This window comes from Cyprinus carpio, chromosome A12 (genome assembly GCF_018340385.1).
Source record: "Cyprinus carpio isolate SPL01 chromosome A12, ASM1834038v1, whole genome shotgun sequence".
NCBI lineage: Eukaryota > Metazoa > Chordata > Actinopteri > Cypriniformes > Cyprinidae > Cyprinus > Cyprinus carpio.
In genome coordinates, this window is record NC_056583.1 from 8,963,060 (window position 1) to 8,990,733 (window position 27,674).

General features: G+C 37.7%; 2 protein-coding genes across 4 annotated transcripts in view; one reads left to right on the plus strand and one right to left on the minus strand.

Annotated features, from left to right (window-relative positions):
• Positions 1-27,674, minus strand: part of avl9 (AVL9 homolog (S. cerevisiase)) — a 700,673-nt gene that overhangs the window by 449,276 nt on the left and 223,723 nt on the right. The window lies entirely within an intron of this gene.
• The window catches only part of med1 (mediator complex subunit 1), a 108,398-nt gene that overhangs the window by 8,334 nt on the left and 72,390 nt on the right, over positions 1-27,674 (plus strand). For all 3 annotated transcript variants that reach the window (XM_042767393.1, XM_042767392.1, XM_042767394.1), the window contains 2 exons: positions 5,520-5,626; positions 5,736-5,814. In XM_042767393.1, coding sequence (XP_042623327.1) covers positions 5,520-5,626; positions 5,736-5,814 — 186 coding nt within the window. The remainder of the gene's footprint in view (positions 1-5,519; positions 5,627-5,735; positions 5,815-27,674) is intronic.

Sequence of the window (27,674 nt, forward strand, 5' to 3'; positions counted from 1 at the left end):
GCTCGAAGCTGATTGGTCAAATTTCGGTTTGAGATCTCTAAACCAGAACATAACCTGCCCCAGAACAGGTTAGATTTTAGTAATTGCCGCACATTTTCCGCAGAATTTGGGCTGAGACGTGTCCCGTGACATCATCGCAGTGCGCATTGAGTCAAAGTAAGGTTGTTTCTCAGTTCCAAAAATGGAATGAACAGCCTTGCGTTCTCATCATGACCGATTTACTAGAGCTATATTGGATAAACGAAACGAATGCGGAAGAAATCTGTGCTACTAGTTTGGGGTACGCAACTCAGACCGTTTATCTGCTCGAGCCGCAGCCGCGGGCTGATCTCGAACATGTGACACTGTTATACACAGCACTGGGAGATACAGTGAAGAAAGCAGTCGAATTGGCCACAGAAGCAATAGCATCTCTGTGAAATCTTGTGAGAAGCATTCAAATTCAGCGCAGAATTCTGTTAAAGCTACAGATATCATAACAAACGCCACTGATGTGGAAACCAGGAAAACATTGCTCAATATACTCACATCTCCACCACCATTCACCATGAATTTAACATAGTAAAACTACAGGAACAACTTGTGGCAGTAATGGTCTAATGTTCGAGTGATTTTAAATGCTTCACACAACTTTTCCCAGCACTTCAAAGCTTTAAGTTTTACCAAATTTGAAAGTTATTTTTAATGTGACGATATTTGTTCATCCTTCATAGGTTTCTCCTATGTATAAAACTAAAAGTTTCATAATGTAGGAAAGCAAACAATTATTTAAAAATAAAAAAGATATTAAATTACCACTAGTAGATGGCTGCAGAGACCTACTTGTAGGCCATTTCCACTCCCTAATATTTATTTATTTATTTATTTATTTATTTATTTATTTATTTGTATTAATTAAATTATATTTAGACATTATAAATGACAGTAATATAAGTACGTTTTATCAGATTTAATATATTTGTTACATCTGTAAGACGTCTGCTAAAGATCTGAGAATCATCTGCTGTGTACTCTGATAAATGTTTCAGAAGCAGTTTTACATGCATTCTTATAAATGTCTATTTGACATCTGAAAGGATACATCTTAGAGTTGTATTGCAGATGAGCAAGCACTCTTAAAAATACATCTTGCATATGTGAATGCTGACATGTACATGTGCGATTAGGTGGTGCCACCTACTGTAGAACTTAATTGTCCGTGGTATATTTTCACTGCAAAACAATAAGAAATACCGCAAATTTTAAGAGAAGCCACAGCAAAATCAGTCATTTTAGGCCGCAAAAATAAAAGTTCGGCGAAATCCTGCAGGGACTGATAAATTACTATTGTGATTAGGGGTGTGCAGCGAAGCCAGTATTTGTATCTGTATATGTATCTGTAGCAATCACAAAATTTTTTGTATCTGTATTCGGACTTAGTACAGTTATATTTGATAAAATCGTTATGTTTGTTTAACAGACAATCTTTTTTTTTTAGTTATCACTAAACAAATATGCTGTGTTTAAAATAATAATAATTTTTTTTTTTTTATGATTATAACATTTATATAAACATCTTCTAACAGTTGGATCCGATATCCTTGTATAGGCAGTGCCCGAGATGTAGTGCGGTTCTGCTTCAGGCAATGTGAGTTCGAGTCCCAGCCTGGGGACCTTTCGTGATCCAATAAATAAATATTTAAATATCTAAATTAAAACAGTAAGTGTTCCAACGCAGTTTAGAAATATGGAAATTGATTTAAGTAATTTCCAGGAAATGCATGGAAAAAGGCAGCTGCAACACTGCTATTTTGTTTGTGCTTATTTAATTCATAAAACTCATTTAGCTACTTCACACACTTGTTACTGCGTTGTCATTTTAGAGGTTTATGTAAAACAACATGATCTCCTTTGGCTCACCAGTTCTTGAAAAAAAAAAAAAAAAAATTGAATTTGATTTTTTGAGCTTCGAAGCTTCGGTAGTAATCAGCACCGAATATTTGAAGCTTCGGAGGGAGGGGCTGAACATATTCTTCTCTCTAATAAAGGCAGGAATCTCTGTGTGTCTGTCTGTCTGTTTGCATTTTTATTATGTCAAGAAACGTTCATCCAATCGACTTAACACGTGGTGGGTGTGTTGCTGCGGACCCACGGGAGTCCAGTGCCGCATTTTGGTGCAATATGGACACGCAATATGTTCAGAATTAATCAACTTTTATTAAACTACAGAACAGCGTGAGCCGGAAGCAGCGTGCCTCACATGGGTTGGGCTTATATGCTCTGAGAACAGACACTGCTGCACTAGTGTAACAAACACACAGGTCTGTTACGAGCAATACTTTTAATATATTAGGCAAATTATTATTAGGCTGGGCTACTGTACGTTTTTTTTTATGACTGCCGCATTCTCAAGTGTTTTTCAAGCAAATTAAGTGCACGTTTTTATCATGTGTAAAATTACTGGTTAGCGGATAAAAGTAGCTTGTTTTTTTTTACACCTACGATATACTATAGGCGTACTATTTACAGAACTCAGGTGATTTTTCAAACTTGATGTGCTGTTGTGGTAGGCCAGTTTCAAATCGCATATTTGGCACACTGCCTTTGTCTTGTCCCCACTTAATTTAAAGTGCTCCCACACAGCTGAGGTCTTAAGCATTTTTGTCTTCTCTTCCAGATTAACTGAATCATGACATTCACTCATGATGAATCATGACAGTTCTTAGAACTGTTTGGCCCGATAGTAAAAAAAAAAAAAAGTGGCTTTATTCAAGGGTGAATGAGAACTGTTTTGCAGGAGATGCCAGGTGTTAGAAAAAAAAAAAAAGAATATTCGAATCTCAAAATTGAAAATAGAATGCCAACCCACCGAACGAATAATCAAATATTCTGGTCCAGCCCTAGTCAATATGATGTAGATTTTAAACCCGGAAGGCAAAATAGTGCAATAGCACTTTTCTGAATATTTTAATTCATACTGGCATTCTTTACAGATTAGATGGGTTTTGTCAGTCTGCCCAAACTTTTTGTTTTAAACCTGAAATTCTTTCATTAGTGCTGTTAGCATACACAATAAATAAATAATATGAGGGCTTTGCCGCCTCTTTTTCAGAACACCACTACACATCACAGGATTTTACATGTATTAAGCATTGTTCGTTTGTGATTGGGTTGATTAAAACAATTTTTAATAACCTATGACACCAGGACCCAGAATGTCTGATGCATACAGCACACAAAATTGGAAACACTTCAGGAGTTTCGAAGTCATCATCGTATTGGTTGAATTATACAGGATTTCTGGGAGACCTGGAAACAAATATGCTGTGACTCCAAACCCCTTCATGTTAGAAAAAAGCCGTCGTGTTTACAAGTGTGGCAATGAGTGCTTACCAGGATCAACTAAATGCTGGATTTTTTAAAAGTATGTGAAATATTTAAAGTTTGCGGCATAGAGTCTTTAAAATACATTCAAGAGTTTTACACACCTGTCTCTTATTGTGGGGACATTTCCACGCCCCTAAACATGACGTGGCACAAAACAGTCATATGGCCTCTTGGGTGGTCCTTGGCCATTCAAGGCAGCTAAAGTTCCCAGACCTTCTGCCGTCAGTCTGAAGTTCTGGCTACGTGAGGCTAGGCACTATATAGCCCCTTTTACACTGCGATTCCGGAAAATACACGGGTAATGTGTCCCGGCAATTGTTCCCGGGTCACTAGATTTAGCCCCTTTCACACTGCCAGTGATTACCCGGAATATGTGCGTGCGTTCACACACAACCCGTAAAGGTCCCGTGAAGACACGTGATATCAGGGTGTAACGTACGAGTCGAAAACGCTAGGCACGTTAACTTTCACTTAAGCTGGCAAACGATCTCAGCTTCAGTGCGGAAAGTGAGGAACTAACTGATCTCTGCTTGGGTACAGTCTGCACCTATTTTTTCGTCGTGAACGTTGATCTGCCTTCAAAACATGCTAAAAGAGTTGCGCGATAACATGCGTCATCACTACGACACGGCATTAGTTCTGGCTTTTGTTCACACAGTGCTCGTTCTGGGACTGAACCTGGCAATGTTATGCCGCGTTTCCACCGAAATTACCCGTAGCATTTGTACCAGGAACTTTTTCCCCAGGAACCCCCCCCCCCCCCAGACCTGTTGCTTTCTGCATTTCCACCGCAGTCTAAAGTACCGGGAAGATTAGGCAAATAGTCTGGTGACGTAGGTCTGCGTGCGTTTCTCAATACAAAGTATGCTGATTTTGGACTTGCATCCTCGGTAGTTCAGACTTTGCGCATTTGACTCGGCAGTGTGTTGACCGCGATGACGCAAATCCGGTAATTCTGCAAACAGCAGCGTACTTGATAACATCAGTCAGCTCACCTTGGCTACTGCAATTTTCCTCAATGTATATTTACAATAAAACAAAATAGAATATCAAACACCACTGCCTCCTTTCGTTTTCATTTGAAGATAATAATAGCCGCAGAAATGTGCTTAGTTCAGGGAAATATGTGTGTATATATATATATATATATATATATATATATATATATATATATATATATATATATATATATATATATATATATATATATATATATATATATATATATATATATATATATACAGCCATTACAATAAAACAAAATATCATTTCAGTTTGCCTTTTTTATTTTCATTTTAACATGTAGATAAGTTGAATACAGACCAAAGATTACCTGTTAGATTTACTCAAAAGGAATTCTTTTTTATGTATAACCACTAAAGAGACATCAGAGCCAGCGGCAAATGTCAGAAGGACTAGCCGAGGTGAGGCTGCTCTCCGCGGATACATGAGCACTGAGCTCCCGCTGATCGCACGGAGCTGACCGTCTCCGAAATCGGTGAAACACATTTTTAAATAGGCGCTGTCTTTATAAATAAACCACAGATTTGAGTTTTAAACAACTATATTCTCGCCTGAAATACTTTAAAATTACGTTTCATGACATAATAACAGTAATATTTTGAAAATGATCTGAATAAATGGTGGTTGAAATCACAATGCTGCGTGAACTCAACCATGTTTAGCGCCCAAAGTTGAAAGTTCCGGAACTTTGAAAAAGTACTACCTCGCCAGCAGGGACTTTCTGAGGGGCTTTTTTTTTTACCCGGAACTTTATTTAGTTCCTGGTTCCTGCGGTGGAAACACACCGAGTATCAGGCCAAAGTCCCTAGTTCCTGGGTAAAGTTCTTGCGGTGGAAACGCGGCTTTACTAGGTCCCCAACCCGGGATCAATCCCGGAATCAATCCAGGGACGTGTTTGCGTTCACACAGAAGGCGACCCGGCAATGTTCCGCAATTTTCCGGGTCCAACGTGCAGTGTGAAAGGCGCTTATGACTTGCTGCTTTGTGTGCTCACAGAAAACCATCTGTCAGAACAGCTTCTGAGAATTAAGTTCTCTTTCATGTTTGATTGTGCTTCACTGATTTAAAATGTTCCCTCATTAAAGAAATTATCATATTTTTATCATCATTTTGTTTGCACTTGTTGACAGAGTCAGAGAAACAAAGTCGTATGACAGCCCTGCTGGAAAGGCTCCATGGCAAACACAACTCTTCCCGGTCCTGGCAGGAGACCAGCAAAGTGGTGCGGCAGGCTATGGCAAGTCCCTCTGATGAGAAGAGCTATTTAAAGAAACACAGCATAGATCTCTGTAGTTTTCTGTATATGTTGATCTTTTTGTTATTATTAATTTTTATTGGATGTTCAGGAAAAGCGTGGGGTCATTAATACAGCTGGACACCAACTGCTACTCAACTGTTTAGAGACACTCCAAAGGGCACTAAAAGGTGAATTTTAATCCGTACAGTTTGCTCTAAGATATAGTGCTGTGATGAGGATTTTAATATTTTTTTCATCCTTTTGAATTCTATCTTTATATTTATTTATTTTGACATGGTTTAAAACTTCTTGGTTGCTGTTGTAACTAGGGCTGGTCCGAATACCATATTTTGAGCTTCGAAGCTTCGGTAGTAATCAACACTGAATATTCGAAGCTTCGGTGGAAGGGGCTGAACATATTCTTCTCTCTAACACCGTGTCTACAATGGACGCGAGTGGCATGACAAAATACAGTAGAATCTATTGTGCAGTCTACACTGGATGCGGCGCGCGGCTGACAAATTCCTGACAGTAAACTGCTGCTGCGTTCTATTTGACATATCCTACTGACACAAATTTCAAATGATTTTCAACGGTCGCTTTGTCGTGTCCAGTGTAGAGTAAATTATTAGGAAATTTTCATTTTGAGGTGAACTAATCCTTTAAGTTTAAAATGAAAATGTTTAAATGTAATATATTTTTCTCCTGGTCCTTATTTTAAATAGGTCATAGAAATATCAATAATTTTCGATATCGACTGTTATGAAACACTTATATCTTGATACAGTTTTCAGCCATATCGCCCAGCCCTAGTCTCAGCTGTTTCGATCGCACCGGAGCCTGGCGCACACATATTCCAGCAATTCAAACTTACATCGCAGTCTGTTCATTATCAAAATAAAATAGTCAACTAAACATTTAAAAGGTCACACTGGTCAGTTTAAATAGACCGTAGTATACTGGTTCAACTCTGCTGTTATGCCAAGGACGTTTTTGCTCTTATGAAGAGTAGGATCTTTTCTGTCTATATGCGAATGCGTGAAAAGTACAAGCCTAGTTTACATTATAAATAATAGTTTAACATTCAAATGCATTGCGAATATGGAAACATTTGCATTTGTGCCGAATGAGACATGAGCAATAACCTCCAAATAAATCTAGCCAAAGCCGCGCTCGTTCGTCCTCGTATTGCACGAACGCACTGTCACGATCTAATGCATTGTATGCCGGATAAAAACAAATAGGCCTAATGGAACGCAAAAATTCAAAATCTGTCATTTTCCAGAACAGAATCCAGCAGTATCAAATTAAGTACTGGTCATAATAATCACATAAAAAGATTAAATGTGAGCAACAGTGTATTTTGCTGCAGTAGCGCCGATGGAAGCGATTCACTTACTCAGCACAGCCACACACGCGCCACAGTTACGTTTGGGATAAATGTATTTTAAATGCCATAATGTCAGTTGAAAACATTTCAACTGTGTTTTAAAACGAGCACCACAAAACCATTTAACAGGGGTTGATTCTTCCGGAAAAATCCGGAAATCCGGCTTTTCCGACCTGAAAATGATGCTCTCGTAAATCTTGCAAAAAAAAGGAAGGGGGGGGGTTGCGATGGGTTGGGTATTGGTAAACATAATGACCGCTCATCGCTGTCAACGTCATGTCACTCTGCAAGTAGTCTAATCATTTGTCATGATTGAAGTTCAAAGTGTACGCGCACCGTTATTAATGCGCACACACTCAACCGCGCCCAACCATACTCGCGTGAACAGCTTTAGTTGACTGACGAAGACAGAGAACACGGATGATTCAGGTGATCTAATCCAATATATTGTCTTTCATTTTTATATGCAGGTCTAGTAAAATTTAACCAATCTATTGATCATTTTTGTCATGATTCCATAGCATTAATGTTAAACGATTCTGGGCTAACTTAGCAAAGTAACGCCATGTTGGTTATTGCTTACTTCTAGCTAGAAAGCTTAGCAGCTTCTACAAGGCTCGAAATTGCCAACATTTTGTCGCATATGCTCCTGAAATTTAATCTGTGCGACCTAAAAATATATTTGGGAGTAACGTTATATGTGCGGCGCATATGAGCATATCTGTCCACTAATGACACGTCCGATTTGCGAACTATTGACTCCTTTGAACCGATTCACTTTAATGAATGCTTAAAACTGATCTGGGTCGAGTTTCCCGATAACGATGTATCTTAGCTCTGAAGAGCGCTCTCTACGTGCAAGGTTACAAACGCTCGCCGCAATTCCATGCGCTTTTCCCAAAAAATTTACTTGACATGAACGCGTTCTACGTGCTACTTAAGAGTCGCTGTCCATTCGAGAAATTTGTGCTGAAATATAACCTATGTAGTCGTATTCTGACTTATCAAAAGCTGCGGCTGAAAGCATTGAAAAAGCTTGCTGCCAAGTAGTGTTGTAAAAAGTACCGGTGGTACCGAGCGCCCGGTCAACCCGGTTCTTGATGCGCTATCCAAAAGGTGCGCAGATGCGCTCTCTTCAGAAAAGCACTGAGACATGACTACATCAAACGGAGGAATAAAGGAAAGGAGTGCTTATATGATTACAGCCGTTACTGAGGAAACCTCTCTCGCGCTCTACAAGCGCCTCCTGCTGGCAGAAAATGAATTTGCATATATATGCCGCCAAAAATAGAGTGGAAGGCTGTGGAAAACACGCTTCTGTTATGAATATTATTAAATATTTTAATTTGAATGTCAGATTGAAATGAATGCTGTTATTAGAGTAGTTAATCATATAATGAATTATAACTACTATAAATATAATGAGCATTAGAATGAAGTTTCTTTATTAACTATTTAATGCTCCTATAACTTTTATTAGGTTAAAAAAAACAAGAGGACATGATGCTATTTACTATTTTTACACACAAGAGGCTTTTAAATGAATTATGAATCTAAGATATGCGTTTTAGAGAATCAACAAATAGTTAACATTGTGTCATATCAGTCAGAAAAGCAGTTCTGGGTTTTATTTTTTTTTAATTTTTAGCTAACTTAGATGTTATTCTTCGCTGAATAACTCTAAAATGTTTTCAAAATTTTTTAATTATGTTTTAGTGTTTTGCTTTGGTACCGAGAATCGTGGATTTTTACTGGTATCGGTACCGAATACTGAAATTTTGGTACCGTGACAACAATACTGCCAAGAAACGGAAGTAGTCTAATTCAATGTGCACTGTTTTGCACTGTTTGCAATTTTTTCATTAAATGTATATAAATTATGTCACTGTGGGGGGGGGGTGCTGTCGCCGCGTCATGGTAAGTCCACCGTATAGTTTAGACTAGATTTAAACTGACAGTGTGTCTGCCTCCCGAACAACACTAGGTAGATTGTTCCAGAGTTTGGGAACTAAATGGGAAAAGGATCTGCCACCCGCAGTTGATTTTGATATTCTAGGTATTATCAAATGGCCAGAGTTTTGAGATCGCAGCGGACATGAAGGACTATAATGTGATATAAGCTTGCTCAAGTACTGAGAAGCTAAACCATTCAGGGCTTTATAAGTAATAAGCAAGCAAGATTTTAAAACCTTGATGTCATGTATGCATGAATTAACATTTCTGCATTTGACATTGAGAGCATAGGTCGTAATTTAGATATATTTTTAAGATGGAAAAATGCAGTTCAACAACAGACACTAGTTCAATGAATTTCAGTAGGGGCCAGAATTTCAGCGAGTTTTTTACGGACCTCGAGTTTTTTACGCCCCTCATTTTCACGTCATAGTTCAGACACGGGCCGGGCCTCCCGCCTGTATTAGACTTCTCCTTACTTTTATATTTTAGACATCCATCAATTAGTTAAAAAAAAAAATTCCTGCGCTGGTGGAAACAACACGAGACTGTGCTCCCGTGACTGTCAAGAGTGATGTGACGGTGTTTGTCTCGCCAGCAGCAGCGCAGCTGAACAGTTCTCCATTCAAATACACGCAATAGGCTCAAGCTTGCCGCAAAGCACCGGCAAAAGTAATTACCATAAATGTGATGGGGGAAATAGTAAGGAGATATTTGAATTATTTACTAATAAACAAGTGTTTTCTGAGTCTCTGTCGCAAGGATGGAAGTTGCTGATCCTGACTCACCATCTCATTAGACTCGCCTTTAGAGAGAAGTGCATCTTTACGGATTATGATTATAATGAAAGAGTTTTTGTTTTTGATTTATTTCATTAAGTAATCATTTAAAGCTTTCTATAGATATATTTATCATGTCTGTGAGGCATGTTTTCACTGAGTTTTGGTTAATTTTTGTACTCCTGTTAAAGACGAGACGCAGAAAGCGCATCGTGTTTGTTTTCTTTATTTCATAAAAGCACAACGTTTTGTTGATATTGTGAGTGCACACAAATAAAAGAACCTTTGCAGTTACGAATAATGTATTGCTCTTATGTGCAAAAATGACGGCGTATCTACTGAAAAAAAAATGCAAATCATCACACTGGTGTCTCCATGTCCTGAAGTGTCTCCGCACAAACTATTGGATATAGCGCACATTTATCTGGGTCTAACATTTAAACATTGTTATATGCTTGAACTGTTTTATATCTATAGATTTTATTTTAGGCGAGTCGTGATGATTTGAGAAAGCTAAATGGATCAAATATAGGCTCACTGTCTGCCGATGGCCGCTTGGTCATTTCTCTAAAAAAAAAAAAAACTAAAACTTATATTTAACAAACAAAATATGCTCCAAACTTTTTTCTAAATTAGCTTAATGAAAAAAAGAAACAAAATATATTCACTTTGCTATTACATATAAAACTGAACTATTTTAATAGCTGAAACAGTAGTATAAGCTGTTTAGGGACTGTTTAGCTGTTCATATCAGACACTAGAGCATCCCTTCATTCAGACACTGTGAAAGATCTGATAAGAATCAGTGTAGAGGGGCCAAGTCTGGAAGATTTTGCTGCTAGAGAGAGTGTGGCCAGCTGGTTTAGCTAAGGCCAAAGATCAAGGCCAAACTACAGGAGTTGGCACTCTGAGGGTCATGTGACTGCAATGGAGTATAGTCCATAAGACAATGAGCCATGAGATTTTCAGTTTGAAGCCCTTAAAACACTTAATTTAGATTTTCTTTTTATTTCATTTATCTTGAGATGTATTAAGTTTAAATTTGAGTTCAGTGAAGCACTTTAAGCACCAACACTTTTCCACAGTAAGTTACCTTTCTTGTAGAATTGTGCTTCAAATAAAGAACTTTATGTTGACCAGGATGTTAGTTAATCATTTACTATCAATATTGCCTATATGGACAGTGATTTAAAAAAAAAAAAAAAAAAAAAGTGAATTTGTAAAACTGAGGTGTTAAATGTGATGCGGTCGTAAATTTGGGTGCACCTAACTTTTGTGCTGGTGCACCTTAGAAAAAAAAGTTAGGCACACCAGTGCAACCAGTGCAGAAAGTTAGTCTAGAGCCCTGTGGTATGTTTCATCAGGCCGCGAAGTATCATCAGCATAACAGTGAACGGTAACACCATGTTTCTTGATGATGTCTCCCAAGGGTAACATGTAAAGTGTGTAAAGCAACGGTCCTAGTACTGAGCCTTGTTGCACTCTATACTGTACTTGTGATCAATATGATATCTCATCATTTACTGCTACGAATTGATGACAGTCAGATAAGCAGTGGTGGACGAAGTACACAAATCAAGTACTTGAGTAAAAGTACAGATACGCAAAATAAAATAATACTCCAGTAAAAGTAAAAGTACTCCTTTTTCAATTTTACTCGAGTGAAAGTACAAAAGTATTCTATTTTTTATGTACTTAAGTAAAAAAGTACTGATAGATATATTTATTTTGCAATTTTATATAGGCTACTTAATTTAATTTTATATTAGCACATATTTTTATAATTCTACTGCTCAAAATACCTGGAATTTTCCCAAAATAACCACTACAGGGAGTCAAGATATATTTTTTTTGTTGTTGATATGGACTACGCTGACGAGAGTGATATAGTAATGTTCACTATGAAGCTTACACTGTGATGTAAAAAAAACAGAGAAAACAGATTTGTGACCCTGGACCACAAAACCACTCATAAGGGTCCATTTTTGCATCACCCGAAAGCTGAATAAATAAGCTGTTAGGAGGACAATATTTGTCTAAAATGCAACTATTTGAAAATCTGGAATCTAAGGGTGCAAAAAAAATCAAAACACTGAGAAAATCATCTTTAAAGTTGTTCAAATGAAGCTCTTAGCAATGCATTTTACTAATCAAAAATTAAGTTTTGATATATTTACAGTAGGAAATTTACAAAATATCTTCATGGACCATGATTTACTTAATATCCTAATGATTTTTGCCATAAAAGAAAAAATTGTCATTTTGACCTATACAATGTATTTTTGGCTTTTGCTACAAATATACCCCAGCTACTTAAGACTGTTTTTTTTATTTATTTATTTATTTATTTTTTTTTGCTCCAGGGTCACATCTAACCATCAGATTTTCACCAGTAAGGAAAAAAGTTATTGAGTTATTAAGAAAAAAAATTGTTGTTTTGCAGAACATCACAGTTATATATGACATGAGAATAAGGCCTGAAGTTAGGAAGAACATTTTCTCAAACCTTGTCTATGGTGTAAAAACACTCCTGGCCAAATACTCCCAGAGGGCATCACTTCCCACTTTGATAATTACAGTAGTTACCATGTTCTGAACATCACAGCCTTTCTTTCCCCCCCAGATGTAATCTATCTAGGTGGTTGAATAAAAATATTTGGACTTTATTTTTAAAAATTACCTCAACTTAGCACCAGCAAGCTTGTTAGCTAGACAGTTAGCATCAGCGAACAATATTTACTTATTTTCAGTATGGTTATGAATAAACATTCATATCTGTCTACTTGGGTTGTTAATTCAAACAATAGAAACGTTTATACTGTTGATAAACAATATAAAAACAGACGTCACATAGGGATAAATGCGTAGCATTTTAATACAACTGTTAATGTTATGGCAGCGGGGAATTTGAACGTGCATTAGTTATTTTATTTAATCTGTGTTATTTTAATGTTTTATTTTTTTTTTTGACCTAAGAGGCACAGATGCTGATGTGTTTGCATTCAAGCATTTCAGTGGGCTTAAATAGATCACCCTTTACAGCAGATTTAGTTCACAAACAAATTACAGTTTTGACCTAAATATGATTTTCAGTTACAATAATTAATCCTAAAATTCGACATTAGTAACTTACTTTTAACAGAATCAGATGTGCACGCTCACAAGATCTCCCGGTTCTTATTTGTGAATTCAGTTCACTGGAGACTCGCACTAAACGGTTCATTTGAATCAGTGAGTTGTAGACTCGAGAACAGCTGCAATCGGATCATTCTAATTCGTGAATGAATCGTTTGGTGTAATTTGCGAACCGATTTAAAAGGTTCATTGAAAAGAATCAGTTCGTTCTTGAATCAGACACCGCTTCTGCGTCTCAGAGCACATGATATGTTATAAGGAGTAACGATATGTTTTATGAAATGTAGTGAAGTAAAAAGTACGATCTTATGCTTTGGAATGTAGTGAAGTAAAAGTAAAAGTTACTTAAAATAAAACTACTCCAGTAAAGTACAGATACTTGAAAAATGTACTTAAGTACAGTAACGAAGTAAAGCTACTCCGTTACTGTCCACCACTGCAGATAAGTAAGATTTGAACCATTTGACAATGCAGTTCCACTTATGCCAACATCATTTTATAGTCTACTCAAAAGGATGTTGTGGTCAATAGACAGTCAGTCTCAGTACTATGATACGATCTAAATCCTGACTGGAAATCCTCCGAGATACCATTTCTCTCCAAAAAGAAACATAGCTGAGAGGATACTGCCTTTTCTAGTATTTTTGACAGAAAAGGGATATTTGAGATTGGTCTGTAATTAACTAATTCTCTAGGATCAAGTTGTGTTTTTTTTAGAGGCTTAATAACAGCCAATATAAAGGTTTTAGGGACATATCCTAAAGACATTGATTAATTAATTATATTCAGAAGAGGATCTATGACTTCTGGAAGCACGTCTTTTAGTAGCTTAGATGGAATAAGGTCTAACATACATTTTTTAGGTTTTGACGATTTGACAAGTTTATACAATTCCTGTCCTATAGCAGAGAATGAGTGAAATTGTTCCTCGGTGGATCTATAGTGCGTTATCTGATGCGATACTGTGCCAGGCAGCTGCATGGTTATAATTTGATTTCTAATAGTATCAATCTTGGAAGTAAAGAAGTTCATAAAGTCATTACTGCTGTGTTGCTGGGAAATCTCTGTGTCTGTTGATGCTTTATTTATCGTTAATTTAGCCATTGTATTGAATAAATGCCTGGGGTTGTGTTTGTTCTCTTCTGAGAGAGACGAAAAGTAAGTAGATCTAGCAGTTTTTAGAGCTTTTCTATAAGTAGATTTACTTCCCGCTGTGCAATTTGAAATACCTCTAGTTTTGTTTTCTTCCAGCTGTGCTCCATTTACCGGGCTGCTCTAAGGCCTGTGTGTGCTCGTTATACCACGGTGTCAGACTGTTTTCCTTAATCTTCTTTAAGCATAAAGGAGCAACCGTATCTAAAGTGCTAGAAAAGCGAGATTTAATAGTTTCTGTTACATCAAGTTTTTATGAGCTATCGGATATGCTGAGGAATTGAGACAAGACAGGAAGATTATTTACAAAGTCTTTTGTGGTAGAAATGATTGTTCTACCATATTTGTAACAATGAGTTGACTGTGCAGCTTTAGCTATATGGAGTATACACAAGACTAGATAATGATCCGAGATATCATCCCTTAGCTGCAGAATTTCAATGCCAATAACATCAATTCCATGTGACAGTATTAAATCTAGAGTATGATTCCGACAATGAGTAGGTCCTGACACGTGTTGTCTAACCCCACTGGAGTTCAGAATGTCTATAAATGCTTATCCCAATGCATCTTTTTCATTATCAGAATGGATATTAAAATCACCAACAATTAAGACTTTATCTGCAGCCAGCACTAACTCAGAAAATCAGCTAATTATTTCATAAAGTCTGTATGGTGCCCTGGTGGCCTGTATACAGTAGCTAGTACAAACTTCACAGGGGTTTTATCAGTAGGGCCCGAGCACCGGTGGTGCGAGGACCCTCTTGGAATTGCTCCGTTTATTATTAGGGCCCGAGCTTGTTCCCCTAAGGATTATTAGGCACCGATGGTGTGAGGACCCTCTTGCTGCTGCTGCTTCTTCTTCTGCTGCTTCTGCTTCCTCTTCTGCTTCTGCTTCTGCTCCTCCTCCTCCTCCTCCTCCTCCTCCTCCTCCTCCTTCTCCTTCTCTAAAATGAATCGCATTTTTGAAGGCCTAAACATGCTCAAAGTCATGAAACTTTGCACACGCGTCAGGGCTGGTGAAAATTTACGTCTGATATAGGTTTCAGAAGAGGGTGTGGCAAAATGGCTCAACAGTGCCACCTATTCTATAAAAATAATCAGCAGTCGTGGTGCTTTTTTACGTGTATGTGCGAGAATTTTGGCACACATGTGTAGAGTATGTGTATATACAAAAAAGACTCTTGGAGCAATATCCAAAACCCAACAGTAAGTCGGTAATTTTTAATTTTATGAGCAAATTTTGCATCATTTTTGTCATTTGCATGACTTGTATTTTAACGAACTCGTCCTAGAGATTTATTCAGATCAACAACAAATTTGGTATGCCTAATCTAAGTGCCTTTGCGATGTTAAATTGTGAAGATCTTGAGTTTTTGTTGAAGGGCGTGTCCGTGGCGGCCTGACGAATTTCGATGTTTCGCCATGAAAAATGAAGTTGCTATAACTCAGACATACAATGTCCAATCTGCCACAAACTAAAGACATCTAAAGGCCAATGTTCAGTTATAATCATAGCGCCACCTGTTGGCAATAGGACACATCATGCTTTATACTAACTCAATCATTCCATGTTCAATCTGCACTAAATTTCATTTGCTTTATAAAAGTGCTGGACTGAAGAAATCTACATGACAAAATCCAGTTATAGTCATAGCGCCACCAGCTGGCAGCAGGAAGATTAGCACATATAAATGTCTTTGACATATTCCTCTTATATTTACCACATTAAACGCATATTTCTCACCGTTCGCTGTTTTACTAAAGACACCCACTGGCGGTGAGCCCGGGTGCAAGGGCCGTTCATCGCTGCTTGCAGCTTTAATTCTTCTTCTTCTTATTTTTTTATTTTTATTTTTTAAACCTTTCGGGGGTTTTTTGAAGGCCTTAACATACTCAAAAACTCTTGAAAATGGGCACACACATTGGAACCTGCGGCCAGCAGGACGCCGCAGAGGCTGGGACCCGGGTGTGGCACAGGGGCTCTACAAAACTGTATGGATAACAGAAAATTTAAAAACTTTCAGACATCTGATCTCACTCTGAGGTCACTCTCTCTGTGTGAGAGAAGGGAGGGGGGTGGCTTACTGAGTGACTGACTTTGTTGTTGGTGACTGAGTGTGTGAAGGGGTGGGGGGGTTGAGGGCCTGGCTGACAGAGAGAGAAAGAGAGAGAGAGAGAGTTAACATCTCTTTAATCACCAGAAAAAAAAAATCAGTAGTTGTGTGTTGTTGTTTTTTATTTTTTCATCATTACAGCTTAAGAAATCTCTTAGGCCTTATCCTTTTCTGTCAGTTTTAGGGAAAAAAAAAAAACTAGTACAATTTGTAGGGCTCAGACAACATGATTTTATATAATTAGGTTAAGAATTATGTTCATTGCAACATAAAAAGATAAAAAAATACATACATGTGGATTTATATATATATATATATTTTTTTATTCTGTAAATAATTTGAAACTTATTTGGTACTGACCTATGACAGACATCCTGTGACATGACATTTATCTGAATTTACACAATCTCATGGATGTAACAGTAAAACAGTTCAGCTCACAGATGAAGACAGCTGTAATGCAGGCAAAAATATTTTACATATGCTTATAGATCAATAAAATTGTTAAAAATGCTTTTTCACGGAGTGCATAATAATTAGGCACATTGATATTCTGATGATATTTTTTTTCCAAGCACATTTTACCAATCCCAAATCACATCAATCTTAATTAATACTATACATTTTTTTATTTAATCATTTATGAGTGATCTATAATTATCCTTGAAGGCTGGAAGTGAAAAACTCCTTATATTCAGGAGGGCTGAATTATTAGGCATGTTTTTTTGCATTCATTGGTCATAGAGCTCATTGTAGCGGTGCCACAGGTGTTGAAATAGATTTGTTGTACATTATACAGGTTCATATGTACTCCGTTTGCAGTGCGTATACAGTATGTGTATGCAGTGCAGAAGCAGCAGCGAGAGCGCGTTATTGTAACGCGAAAGCACATTAAAATAATGCGCGAGCGCGAATCTCTCTGTTCGCGCGCAGATTTCCTTTGCTTTGTCACAAAACCAGACGCACGTGCTCAGATACGTGCTGCTCTCGCTCGGAGAGAGTGCGCGCACTTAAAATGTTTTTCCTCTAGCTCAAACGTTGTCCTGTACACTCACAACTCTCTCTATGCTCATGCGCTAGATATTCATTCTTTTCGCACCTTTCTATTTCTAACCTCTTCTGTTCACATCTTTTACCGTGTGCAGTGTGAATGCTCTGATCCATTAACATGGGCTTGGGAAAAAAATATTAGATTAGATTCAAGATTAGATTCAACTTTGTCACTGTCATGTAAGGTACAAGGCAACGAAATGCAGTTAGCATCTAACCAGAAGTGCAATAAGCAGTAAGTACAGAATATACAAGGTCTACAATATGTACAATAACTATACAGATAAGTATTATGGACATAATTTACAGATTTTAAACTTTAAATACTGTCAGCATGATATACAGATAGGTGTACTATGAGCATACTATACAGATGGAATATGTGAAAGTGTATGTACACTATAGGCAGAACTATGAACATATGAACATAATTTACACTATTGCAATGGAAAGTAAAGTGCATAGAAATATTTCAGTGTGCAAATGGGTTATTCAGTGTTTCTGGATGAACAGACAGTAGTGCAAGTAATAGCAAGTTTACTGTTTTGCTTGTTGTAAATAAATAATAATAAATAAATCGGTCAGATGTGTAGTGATGAAGTGGGGGAGGAGTCGGTGTGTATGGTGTTGGGGTGTGTCAGAGGGCAGAGTTCAGTAAGGAGACAGCTGTAGGGAAAAAGCTGTTCCTGGATCTGCTGGTCCTTGTCCGGAGGCTCCTGAAGCGCCTCCCGGAGGGCAGGAGGTTAAACAGTCCATGGTCAGGGTGAGAGGAGTCCTTAAGAATGCTGCGAGCTCGACATAGACAGCGTTTCCTCTGGATGTCCTCAATAGCAGGAAGTTGTGTTCCAGTGATGCGTTGGGCAGTTTTCACCACCCTCTGCAGTGCTTTGCGGTCAGCCACCGAGCAGTTCCCATACCAGACTGTAATACAACTGGTCAGGATGCTCTCGATCGCACACCGGTAAAAGTTCACCACTATGGCTGAAGACAGTTGGTTCTTTTTCAGTGTTCTGAGGAAGAAGAGGCGTTGGTGAGCCTTCTTGACCAGGCTGGAGGTGTTTGTGGTCCAGGACAGGTCCTCAGAGATGGTGGTTCCCAGGAACTTGAATCTGGAGACACGTTCAACAACCATCCCGTTAATGTGGATGGGGTCATGCGTGCTTCCTTTCTTCTTCCTGAAGTCCACAATGAGCTCCTTTGTCTTACTGGTGTTAAGGAGCAGGTTATTGTCAGCGCACCATGTGGCCAGGTGCTGTACCTCTTCCCTGTAGGCAGTCTCATTGTTGTCACTGATGAGGCCAATCACTGTGGTGTCATCTGCAAACTTAATGATGGAGTTGGATCCATGCACAGGCTTGCAGTCGTGGGTGTAGAGGGAGTAGAGGAATGGACTCAGCACACAGCCCTGTGGTACGCCAGTGTTAAGTGTGATGGTGATGGAGTGGGTGTGGCCTGACCTAACATGCTGAGGTCTGTTGGTCAGTAGGTCCATGATCCAGTTGCAGAGGGAGGTATTAATGTCCAGGTCTCCAAGTTTTGTGGTCAGCTTGGAGGGAATGACGGTGTTAAACGCTGAGCTGAAGTCAACAAACAACATCCGAACATATGTGTTGTTATTGTCCAAGTGTGTGAGTGCAGAGTGCAGCACTGTGCATACTGCATCCTCTGTGCTCCTGTTTCTGCGGTAGGCAAATTGATGTGGGTCCAGTGTGGGTGGGAGGCAGTCTTTGAGGTGTGCTAGGACCAATCGTTCAAAGCACTTCATAATGATGGGTGTGAGTGCTACGGGGTGATAGTCATTCAGGCACATCGGGGAGGAGTGTTTCGGTACTGGCACAATGGATGTGGACTTAAAACATGTTGGCACAGTTGCTTGGGTGAGGGACAGGTTGAAAATGTCTGTGAAGACCCCTGCAAGCTGCTCTGCACATGCTCTAAGCACACGACCAGGAATGCCGTCCGGGCCGGCAGCCTTGCGTGCGTTGATCCGGCTCAATGCAGTGTGGACATCTGTGGGGGTGAGTTTGAGGGGTTGGTGATCTGCTGAGTGTTTGGTTTTGGTGGCCATAAAAGTAATTTAGCTCGTTAAGGAAGGAGACGTCCATGACCGATGGAGTGGAGTTACTTGGCTTGTAGTCGCTGATGACCTGGATGCCCTGCCACATGCGTCGGGGAACAGAATTGGAAAAGTGTTCCTCTACCTTCAGCTTGTAGCAGTACTTGACCTTTTTGATGCCCCTCCTTAGGTTAGCCCTGGATTTACTGTAGGCCTGAGCGTCATCTGACCTGAAGGCAGTGTTGCGGGCTTTCAGCAGAAGTCGCACCTCCTTGTTCATCCATGGCTTCTGATTAGGGTATGTTGTGATCTGTTTTTCAGTTGTAACATTGTCAATGGTGGTGTTGATGTGATTCAGTACAGAGGAGGTATAGATGTCGATGTCCGTGTGAGAGCCACAGGCAGCGTGAGAAGCAAACATACTCCAGTCAGTGTGTGTTGAAACCTGTCCTGAAGTAAAGAGTCTGCTCCAGTTGGCCACACTTTGATGGTCCTCACTGATGGCTTCACACGGTTGATGAGGGGTGAATACTTGGGGGTGAGAAACAAAGAAAGGTGATCAGACTGTCCGAGGTGGGGGAGGGGGGTTGCGATGTAAGCTCCATCAATGTTTGTGTAAACATGATCCAAAGTTTTGTCTCCTCTGGTGTGGCAGGAAACATGCTGATGAAATTTGGGGAGCACTGTCTTTAATTTGCAGTGATTAAAATCACCCGCGACAATAAAAGCAGCCTGTGAGCAGTCTGTTGTTTACTAATGGCTGCATGAAGTTCGTTCAAAGCAAGCTTGGCATTAGCATCCGGTGGAATATAGACTGCCGTTATTATGGTGGAAGTGAACTCACGCGGCAGATAAAAAGGTCTACATTTAACCATGAGAAACTCTAGGTTAGCTGAGCAGTGTCTCCCAACAATGACAGTGTTCGTACACCAAGCTTTGTTGACACAAATGCACAATCCACCACCTCTTGTCTTGCCGGAGTCATCTGCTGTTCTATCTGCCCGGAGAGTATAGCGTCCGGCTAGCTCAATAGCATTATCGGGTACGTCGCTGTGTAGCCATGTTTCTGTGAAAACCATTAAATTGCAGTCCAAAAGTCTCTTACTGTGGGTGATGCGAAGTCGTAACTCCATTTTCCATTTTGTTCACCAGTGACCGCACATTAGCGAGGAAAATGCTCGGTAAAGAGAGCCGGAGCGGTGTTAGCTTTAGCTTAGCTCTTAGACCTCCGCGCTTCCCCCGCCTTTGTTTACGATCTCGACGCCGCCTGCTAATGAATTTTACTGGTAATATAGTTTTATATAATCATTTCACAAATGTTTATAGATCATTAAAAGGATTTTTAAAAATGGTTATAGGTCATGAAAAGTGTTGGCAACAATTTATAATAAGCTCTCTTTTGGTTTACATTAGTTAATGCATTAACATGAACTAACAATGAACAATCTATTTTTCAGATCATTTATTAATCTTTTTTTATGTTAGTTAATCTTATCATTAAAAATATTAATGTTCATGTTATTTCACAGTACATAAACTGATCTTAAAATAAATCTGTAAATAAAAAAATGTATTAGTAAATAAAGTATTAAAATATTTTTAACTAAGCTTTAATTAACTTATGGCTCGGGCCCGCCATTGCTGCTTGCAGCTATATTATTTTCTTGACCTGGAAAGGACTCTAGCCGCTGCATTTTGGACTACCTGTAGCTTGTTTATTGAATATGCAGGACAACCACCTAGCAGTGCATTACAATAGTCCAGTCTAGAGGTCATGAATGCATGAACTAGCTTTTCTGCACCAGAAACTTGTAACATGTTTTGTAACTTGGCAATGTTTCCAAGATGGAATAATGCTTTTTTTGTAACATGGGAAATATGGTTTTCAAAAGACAAGTTGCTTTCTAATATAACACCCAGATTTTTGACTGTAGAGGAAGTAACAGTGCATCTGTCTAGTTGCAAATTGTAATCTACGAGATTCTGTGTACTGTTTTTTGGTCCAATAAGTAATATCTCTGTCTTATCCGAATTTAATAGGAGAAAAGTATTTTCATTTTTAATACACTCTGTTAGCTTAGATAATTTAGAAGTTTCATCTGGTCTCATTGAGATATATAGTTGAGTATCATCAGAATAATAGTGGAAACTAATCCCGTATTTTTTAATATTACCAAGGGGCAACATGTATATTGAAAATAGCAGAGGACCTAGCACAGATCCTTGTGGCACTCCATATTTTACTGGTGATAAATGAGTTGACTCCCAATTTAAATTAAAAAAAAGGGAAAGCAATTGGACAGGTAGGATCTAAATCATCTTAAAGCCTGCCCATGAATACCTGTATAATTTTGTAATCGATCTATAAGTATGTCATGATCTATGGTGTCAAACGCAGCACTAAGATGCTGTCCTGTAGTAAAGAAAGTAGTAAAACTGAAATCTGATGAAAAACCGTGGATAACTAATGGAATATTAAAGGCATGTAAGAAGAAAAATGTATTATATAATGAATTTTTAAAGAAGAGGACAAAAGAAGCAGAAAATAAATATAAGATATATAAAAACAAACTAACCAGAATTATGAGAAGCAATAAAAAGAAGTATTACAGGTCCTTCTCAAAAAATTAGCATATTGTGATAAAAGTTCATTATTTTCCATAATGTAATGATAAAAATTAAACTTTCATATATTTTAGATTCATTGCACACCAACTGAAATATTTCAGGTCTTTTATTGTTTTAATACTGATGATTTTGGCATACAGCTCATGAAAACCCAAAATTCCTATCTCAAAAAATTTGCAATATTTCATCCGACCAATAAAAGAAAAGTGTTTTTAATACAAAAAAAGTCAACCTTCAAATAATTATGTTCAGTTATGCACTCAATACTTGGTCGGGAATCCTTTTTGCAGAAATGACTGCTTCAATGCGGCGTGGCATGGAGGCAATCAGCCTGTGGCACTGCTGAGGTGTTATGGAGGCCCAGGATGCTTCGATAGTGGCCTTAAGCTCATCCAGAGTGTTGGGTCTTGCGTCTCTCAACTTTCTCTTCACAATATCCCACAGATTCTCTATGGGGTTCAGGTCAGGAGAGTTGGCAGGCCAATTGAGCACAGTAATACCATGGTCAGTAAACCATTTACCAGTGGTTTTGGCACTGTGAGCAGGTGCCAGGTCGTGCTGAACAACGAAATCTTCATCTCCATAAAGCTTTTCAGCAGATGGAAGTGCTCCAAAATCTCCTGATAGCTAGCTGCATTGACCCTGCCCTTGATAAAACACAGTGGACCAACACCAGCAGCTGACATGGCACCCCAGACCATCACTGACTGTGGGTACTTGACACTGGACTTCAGGCATTTTGGCATTTCCTTTCCCCAGTCTTCCTCGAGACTCTGACACCTTGATTTCCGAATGACATGCAAAATTTGCTTTCATCCGAAAAAAGTACTTTGGACCACTGAGCAACAGTCCAGTGCTGCTTCTCTGTAGCCCAGGTCAGGCGCTTCTGCCGCTGGTTCTGGTTCAAAAGCACACGCCTGTGCACGGTGGCTCTGGATGTTTCCTACTCCAGACTCAGTCCACTGCTTCCGCAGGTCCCCCAAGGTCTGGAATCGGTCCTTCTCCACAATCTTCCTCAGGGTCCGGTCACCTCTTCTCGTTGTGCAGCGTTTTTTGCCACACTTTTTCCTTCCCACAGACTTCCCACTGAGGTGCCTTGATACAGCACTCTGGGAACAGCCTATTCATTCGGAAATTTCTTTCTGTGTTTTACCCTCTTGCTTGAGGGTGTCAATGATGGCCTTCTGGACAGCAGTCAGGTCGGCAGTCTTACCCATGATTGCGGTTTTGAGTAATGAACCAGGCTGGGAGTTTTTAAAAGCCTCAGGAATCTTTTGCAGGTGTTTAGAGTTAATTAGTTGATTCAGATGATTAGGTTAATAGCTCGTTTAGAGAACCTTTTAATGATATGCTACTTTTTTGAGATAGGAATTTTGGGTTTTCATGAGCTGTATCCCAAAATCATCAGTATTAAAACAATAAAAGACCTGAAATATTTCAGTTGGTGTGCAATGAATCTAAAATATATGAAAGTTTAATTTTTATCATTACATTATGGAAAATAATGAACTTTTTCACAATATGCTAATTTTTTGAGAAGGACCTGTATAGTAAACTACTGGAGGACAACAGAAGCAATTTAAGAAATACCTGGAAAGTGCTGAATGAAATTATCAAGAATAAAAAAAGGTAAAACGGGAGACAATAACTATTTTCTGACAAAAGAAAATATAGAAGTTAAGGATATGACCGTAGCTGCAAATGAATTTAATGATTTTTTTGTTGGAGTTGGTCCAGGCTTAGCTGAGGGGTTTGCAAAGACTGGCAGTATAAATGATGTGTTAAGCAAGAATGTAAATATTATTGAATCTATGTTTGTTAAGGAAACTGATGAAAAAGAAATTATAGAGATTGTTAAAACATTTAAGAGTAAAAAGTCAACTGACTGGAATGGTATTGACATGTTTATGATAAAAAGTATTATTGGTTGTGTTGTTAAACCTTTAAAGCATGTATGTAATCAATCTTTGAAAACTGGAGTTTTTCCAGATAAAATGAAAATGGCAAAAGTGATACCAATATATAAGGCTGGTGAAAAACATACACTTTCAGACTACAGACCGGTTTCACTGCTCTCCCAATTTTCAAAAATACTAGAAAAAATATTCTCTGAAAGGCTCGATAACTTCATTACTAAACATAATATACTGTGTGATCAGCAATATGGTTTCAGGACTAATAGGACAACCTCACATGCACTTATTCAATTTGTGGAAGAAACAACAACAGCAATAGAACAAAAAAAATATGCAGTAGGGATATTCTTGGATCTTAAGAAAGCATTTGATACAGTAGACAACAATTTTTTGATTATGGAATTAGGGGGACTGCACTTTCTTGGTTAAATAGCTACTTACATAATCGACAACAATATGTTGAACTGCAAAACCATATTTCAAAGTCAAAGAAAATTACCTGTGGGGTCCCCCAGGGGTCAGTGTTGGGACCATTGTTGTTTAACTTGTATATTAATAATGTAGGGGAGGTGTCAAAAACACTGAAAACCATTTTGTTTGCTGATGATACTAATTTAATCTGTTCTGGAGAAACTATGGAACAACTCTTGAATACAGTGGAAAATGAATTACAAAAGATGAAGAGCTGGTTTGATGCAAATAAACTAACACTGAATTTAAGTAAAACTAAATTTATAATTTTTGGTAATCGTGCCACAACTTTAAACAAAAAGCTTATGATAAATGATATTGAAATAGAAAGAGTAAAAGAACTTAAATTTTTGGGAGTAATAATCGATGAAAAATTATGTTGGAAGCCACATATACATTATATCAAGGCTAAAATATCCAAATCAATTGCTATATTGTATAAAATTAATTACCTATTAAATCAACAAACATTGTACACGTTGTATTGTTCCTTCATACTTCCATACATTACTTACTGTTTGGAGGTATGGGGAAACACTTACAAAACTAATACTGAACCAATATTTATCCTTCAAAAGAGAGCCTTAAGAATTGTAAATAAAACCACCTATTCAGCACCAACTACTCCACTGTTTATTAAATTAAAAGCGCTAAAATTCAGAGATATTGTTGACTTCAAAACTGCACAAATTATGTATAAAATAAATAATCAACAGCTATCGAATAGTATTCAAGGGTTGTTTCAAATGAGAGAGAGCAAACATCACTTGAGGAACATTTGTATTTAAAAATAAATTTATAAGAACAAATTCTAAATATCACTGCATCCCAACCAAAGGAGTTATTGTATGGAACATCTGCAGTGAAGAGATAAAATCATGTACAACTATGAGTAATTTTAAAAGATTATTTAAATTGAATATATTAAATGAATATGAAAAGGACTCGAGGTGATAGTAGTGTATACAGGTTCATTAGTTTACATGTTAAGTCTAGTATGGAGGTGTTATTACTTGATTTGCTATAGATAGATGGAAATGAAGAAGAAAAGGAAAAAAAAAAGGGAATGTGTGTGTATGCATGTATGTATGCATCTGTATCTATGTCAATGCATGGATTTATGTGATTATAAGGTAGGTAGATATACGGTGTATGTAAAGATGTATGTATAAGAGAAGCATCAAATTGTTTTGTATTTAACTAAAGGATAAAAATAGAGAAATGGGGTAGGACCTGATAAGTTTATGAACTTCTTCCTACTCCTTTTTGAACATGGGAATTTCTATAATAATTTTGGAAGATTGTGCTGAGAAGTATATGATTTAATTCAGCTGCTATTTTAATTTTAATTTTATATATGTATGCATGTCTGTATATATATTTTTTTATTTACATGTTGAAATAAAAAAAAAAAAAAAAAAAAAAAAAAGAGCAAGTAAAACTAGCAATGAGATGCAACCTTGGTCTGACGCAAGAAGCAAATCATTTGTAATTTTAACAAGTGCAGTTTCTGTGTTATGGTGGGGCCTGAAACCCGACTGAAATTCTTTAAATGGATAATTTTTTTGAAGATTTGAAATGGGGCTGTAATTTGCCAGTTCACTAGGATCTATTTGTGGTTAGACATGTGTCGGTATTCGGTAATGCGATAAATCGCCGTAATGAGTATGCACAATATTGTTATCGTTGGCACTTCTAAATACCGAGAATAATTATATATTACAAATTATTCAGAATTTGGAATGCATTTTAAGAATACTTTTCCCATCAACTGGTCAAAATGCACAACACTGCTGTATGCTGCTTGAAAGTGTGTGAGCTCTGATGTAAACAAGCACGCATGAGAAGCACATGGGGGAACACGTGAGAGACGTGCTGAATGAAAGCACATTCACTCTCTGACAGCAGATGGCGCTAAACTGCAGAAAATGCAGCCCTTACCCTGGAAACCCCATAAATAAAAGCAGCTGCTACTTTCTAAACATTTAAATAATATAAAACATTTATATATTTCCATAACATTTTTCCATTTTAATCTGGACGACAACATGCCCTAGATATTGTTGTGAAGTGTATTGTTGAAAGTGTTTTGATTCTTTATTGTTCATTAACACTTTACATTAGGGCTTCATTAGTTAACAAACTGCCAATGAAAAATTCTTCTGAACATTCATTAATCTTAGGTATTCCAATATTTAATAACACATTGTTCAAATCAAAAGTTGCAACTTTATTTAATGAGCTAACATGAGCTAAGACTTTATTTTTTAACAAATATTAGTAACTTCTGTAGCAAATGTAGCTATTGCTCATTGTGAATGTTAATGCATTAACTATGGTTAACTAATGAGGTCTTATTGTAAAGTGATACCTATGGGTCTTTAAAATTCTTTTGCACTTTAATCAGTGTAAAACTTTTAATTTTAAATATATTTTTTGTATTGCTTTATTGCATTTAAATGTTGTTATTTTTGTAATAAGAAAAAAGTTATTTAACCTGTTATACTATATTATGACCACTTTTTTGAAACTTAATTTCAATACCGTGATAATACCGCATACAGTGATAAAACATTATCAATTAATCGCAACAGGAAAATTTGATACCGGCATATCCCTATTTGTGGTTTCTTAATAAGATGCTTAATAACCGCCAGCTTGAATGGTTTTGGGATGTGACCAAAAGATAATGATGAGTTAATAAAATTGAGAAGCAGTTCTTCTGCTACAGGTAACAACTCTTTCAGTAATTTAGTGGGTACAGGATCTGATAACGCAGAGCCATGTAGTTAATCTCAGTGATACGCATAATGCACAATGCACGGTACAAGGAAATGGCCAGTAACATCATCACTTTGAGGTACAATATCTATATCCGTAAGCAGGACTGATTCGATCACTTGAGAACATCTATACGTTTTGGAAAGACAGTATGCGTCACAATAAATACTTTTTTTTTTTTTTTTAATAGTCTTTACAGTGTTGAATTAGGGCTAGGTGATAAAACGATAACAAAGATCATCGCGCTGTTCACTCGGTTCAGAACGAGGCGAGCTCACTCACACTGATGAGTCTCGGTCACGTGACCACTACAGCGCTGTGAGATCCGGTGTGAAGCGCTTAAATTCAGCGAAGAACACAAATGTGATTTAAACTAGTTTAAATCCAGATTAAACAGTGCTGACAAACAAGAGAAATGTGTGCAAGGACGATATAGTCAGAAGGCTTTTCAGTCTACAAATTACCATCATTTACCACGGATTTACTGTAGTAACACTAACGTTAACTGCACCATGCATTGTGTCATGAATGTCATGTGGGATATTCATATAGAATTTTATTTAATAGACATATATTAAATGTATTAAAGGAGTAATAGAATATATTTTACAGTATTGTTA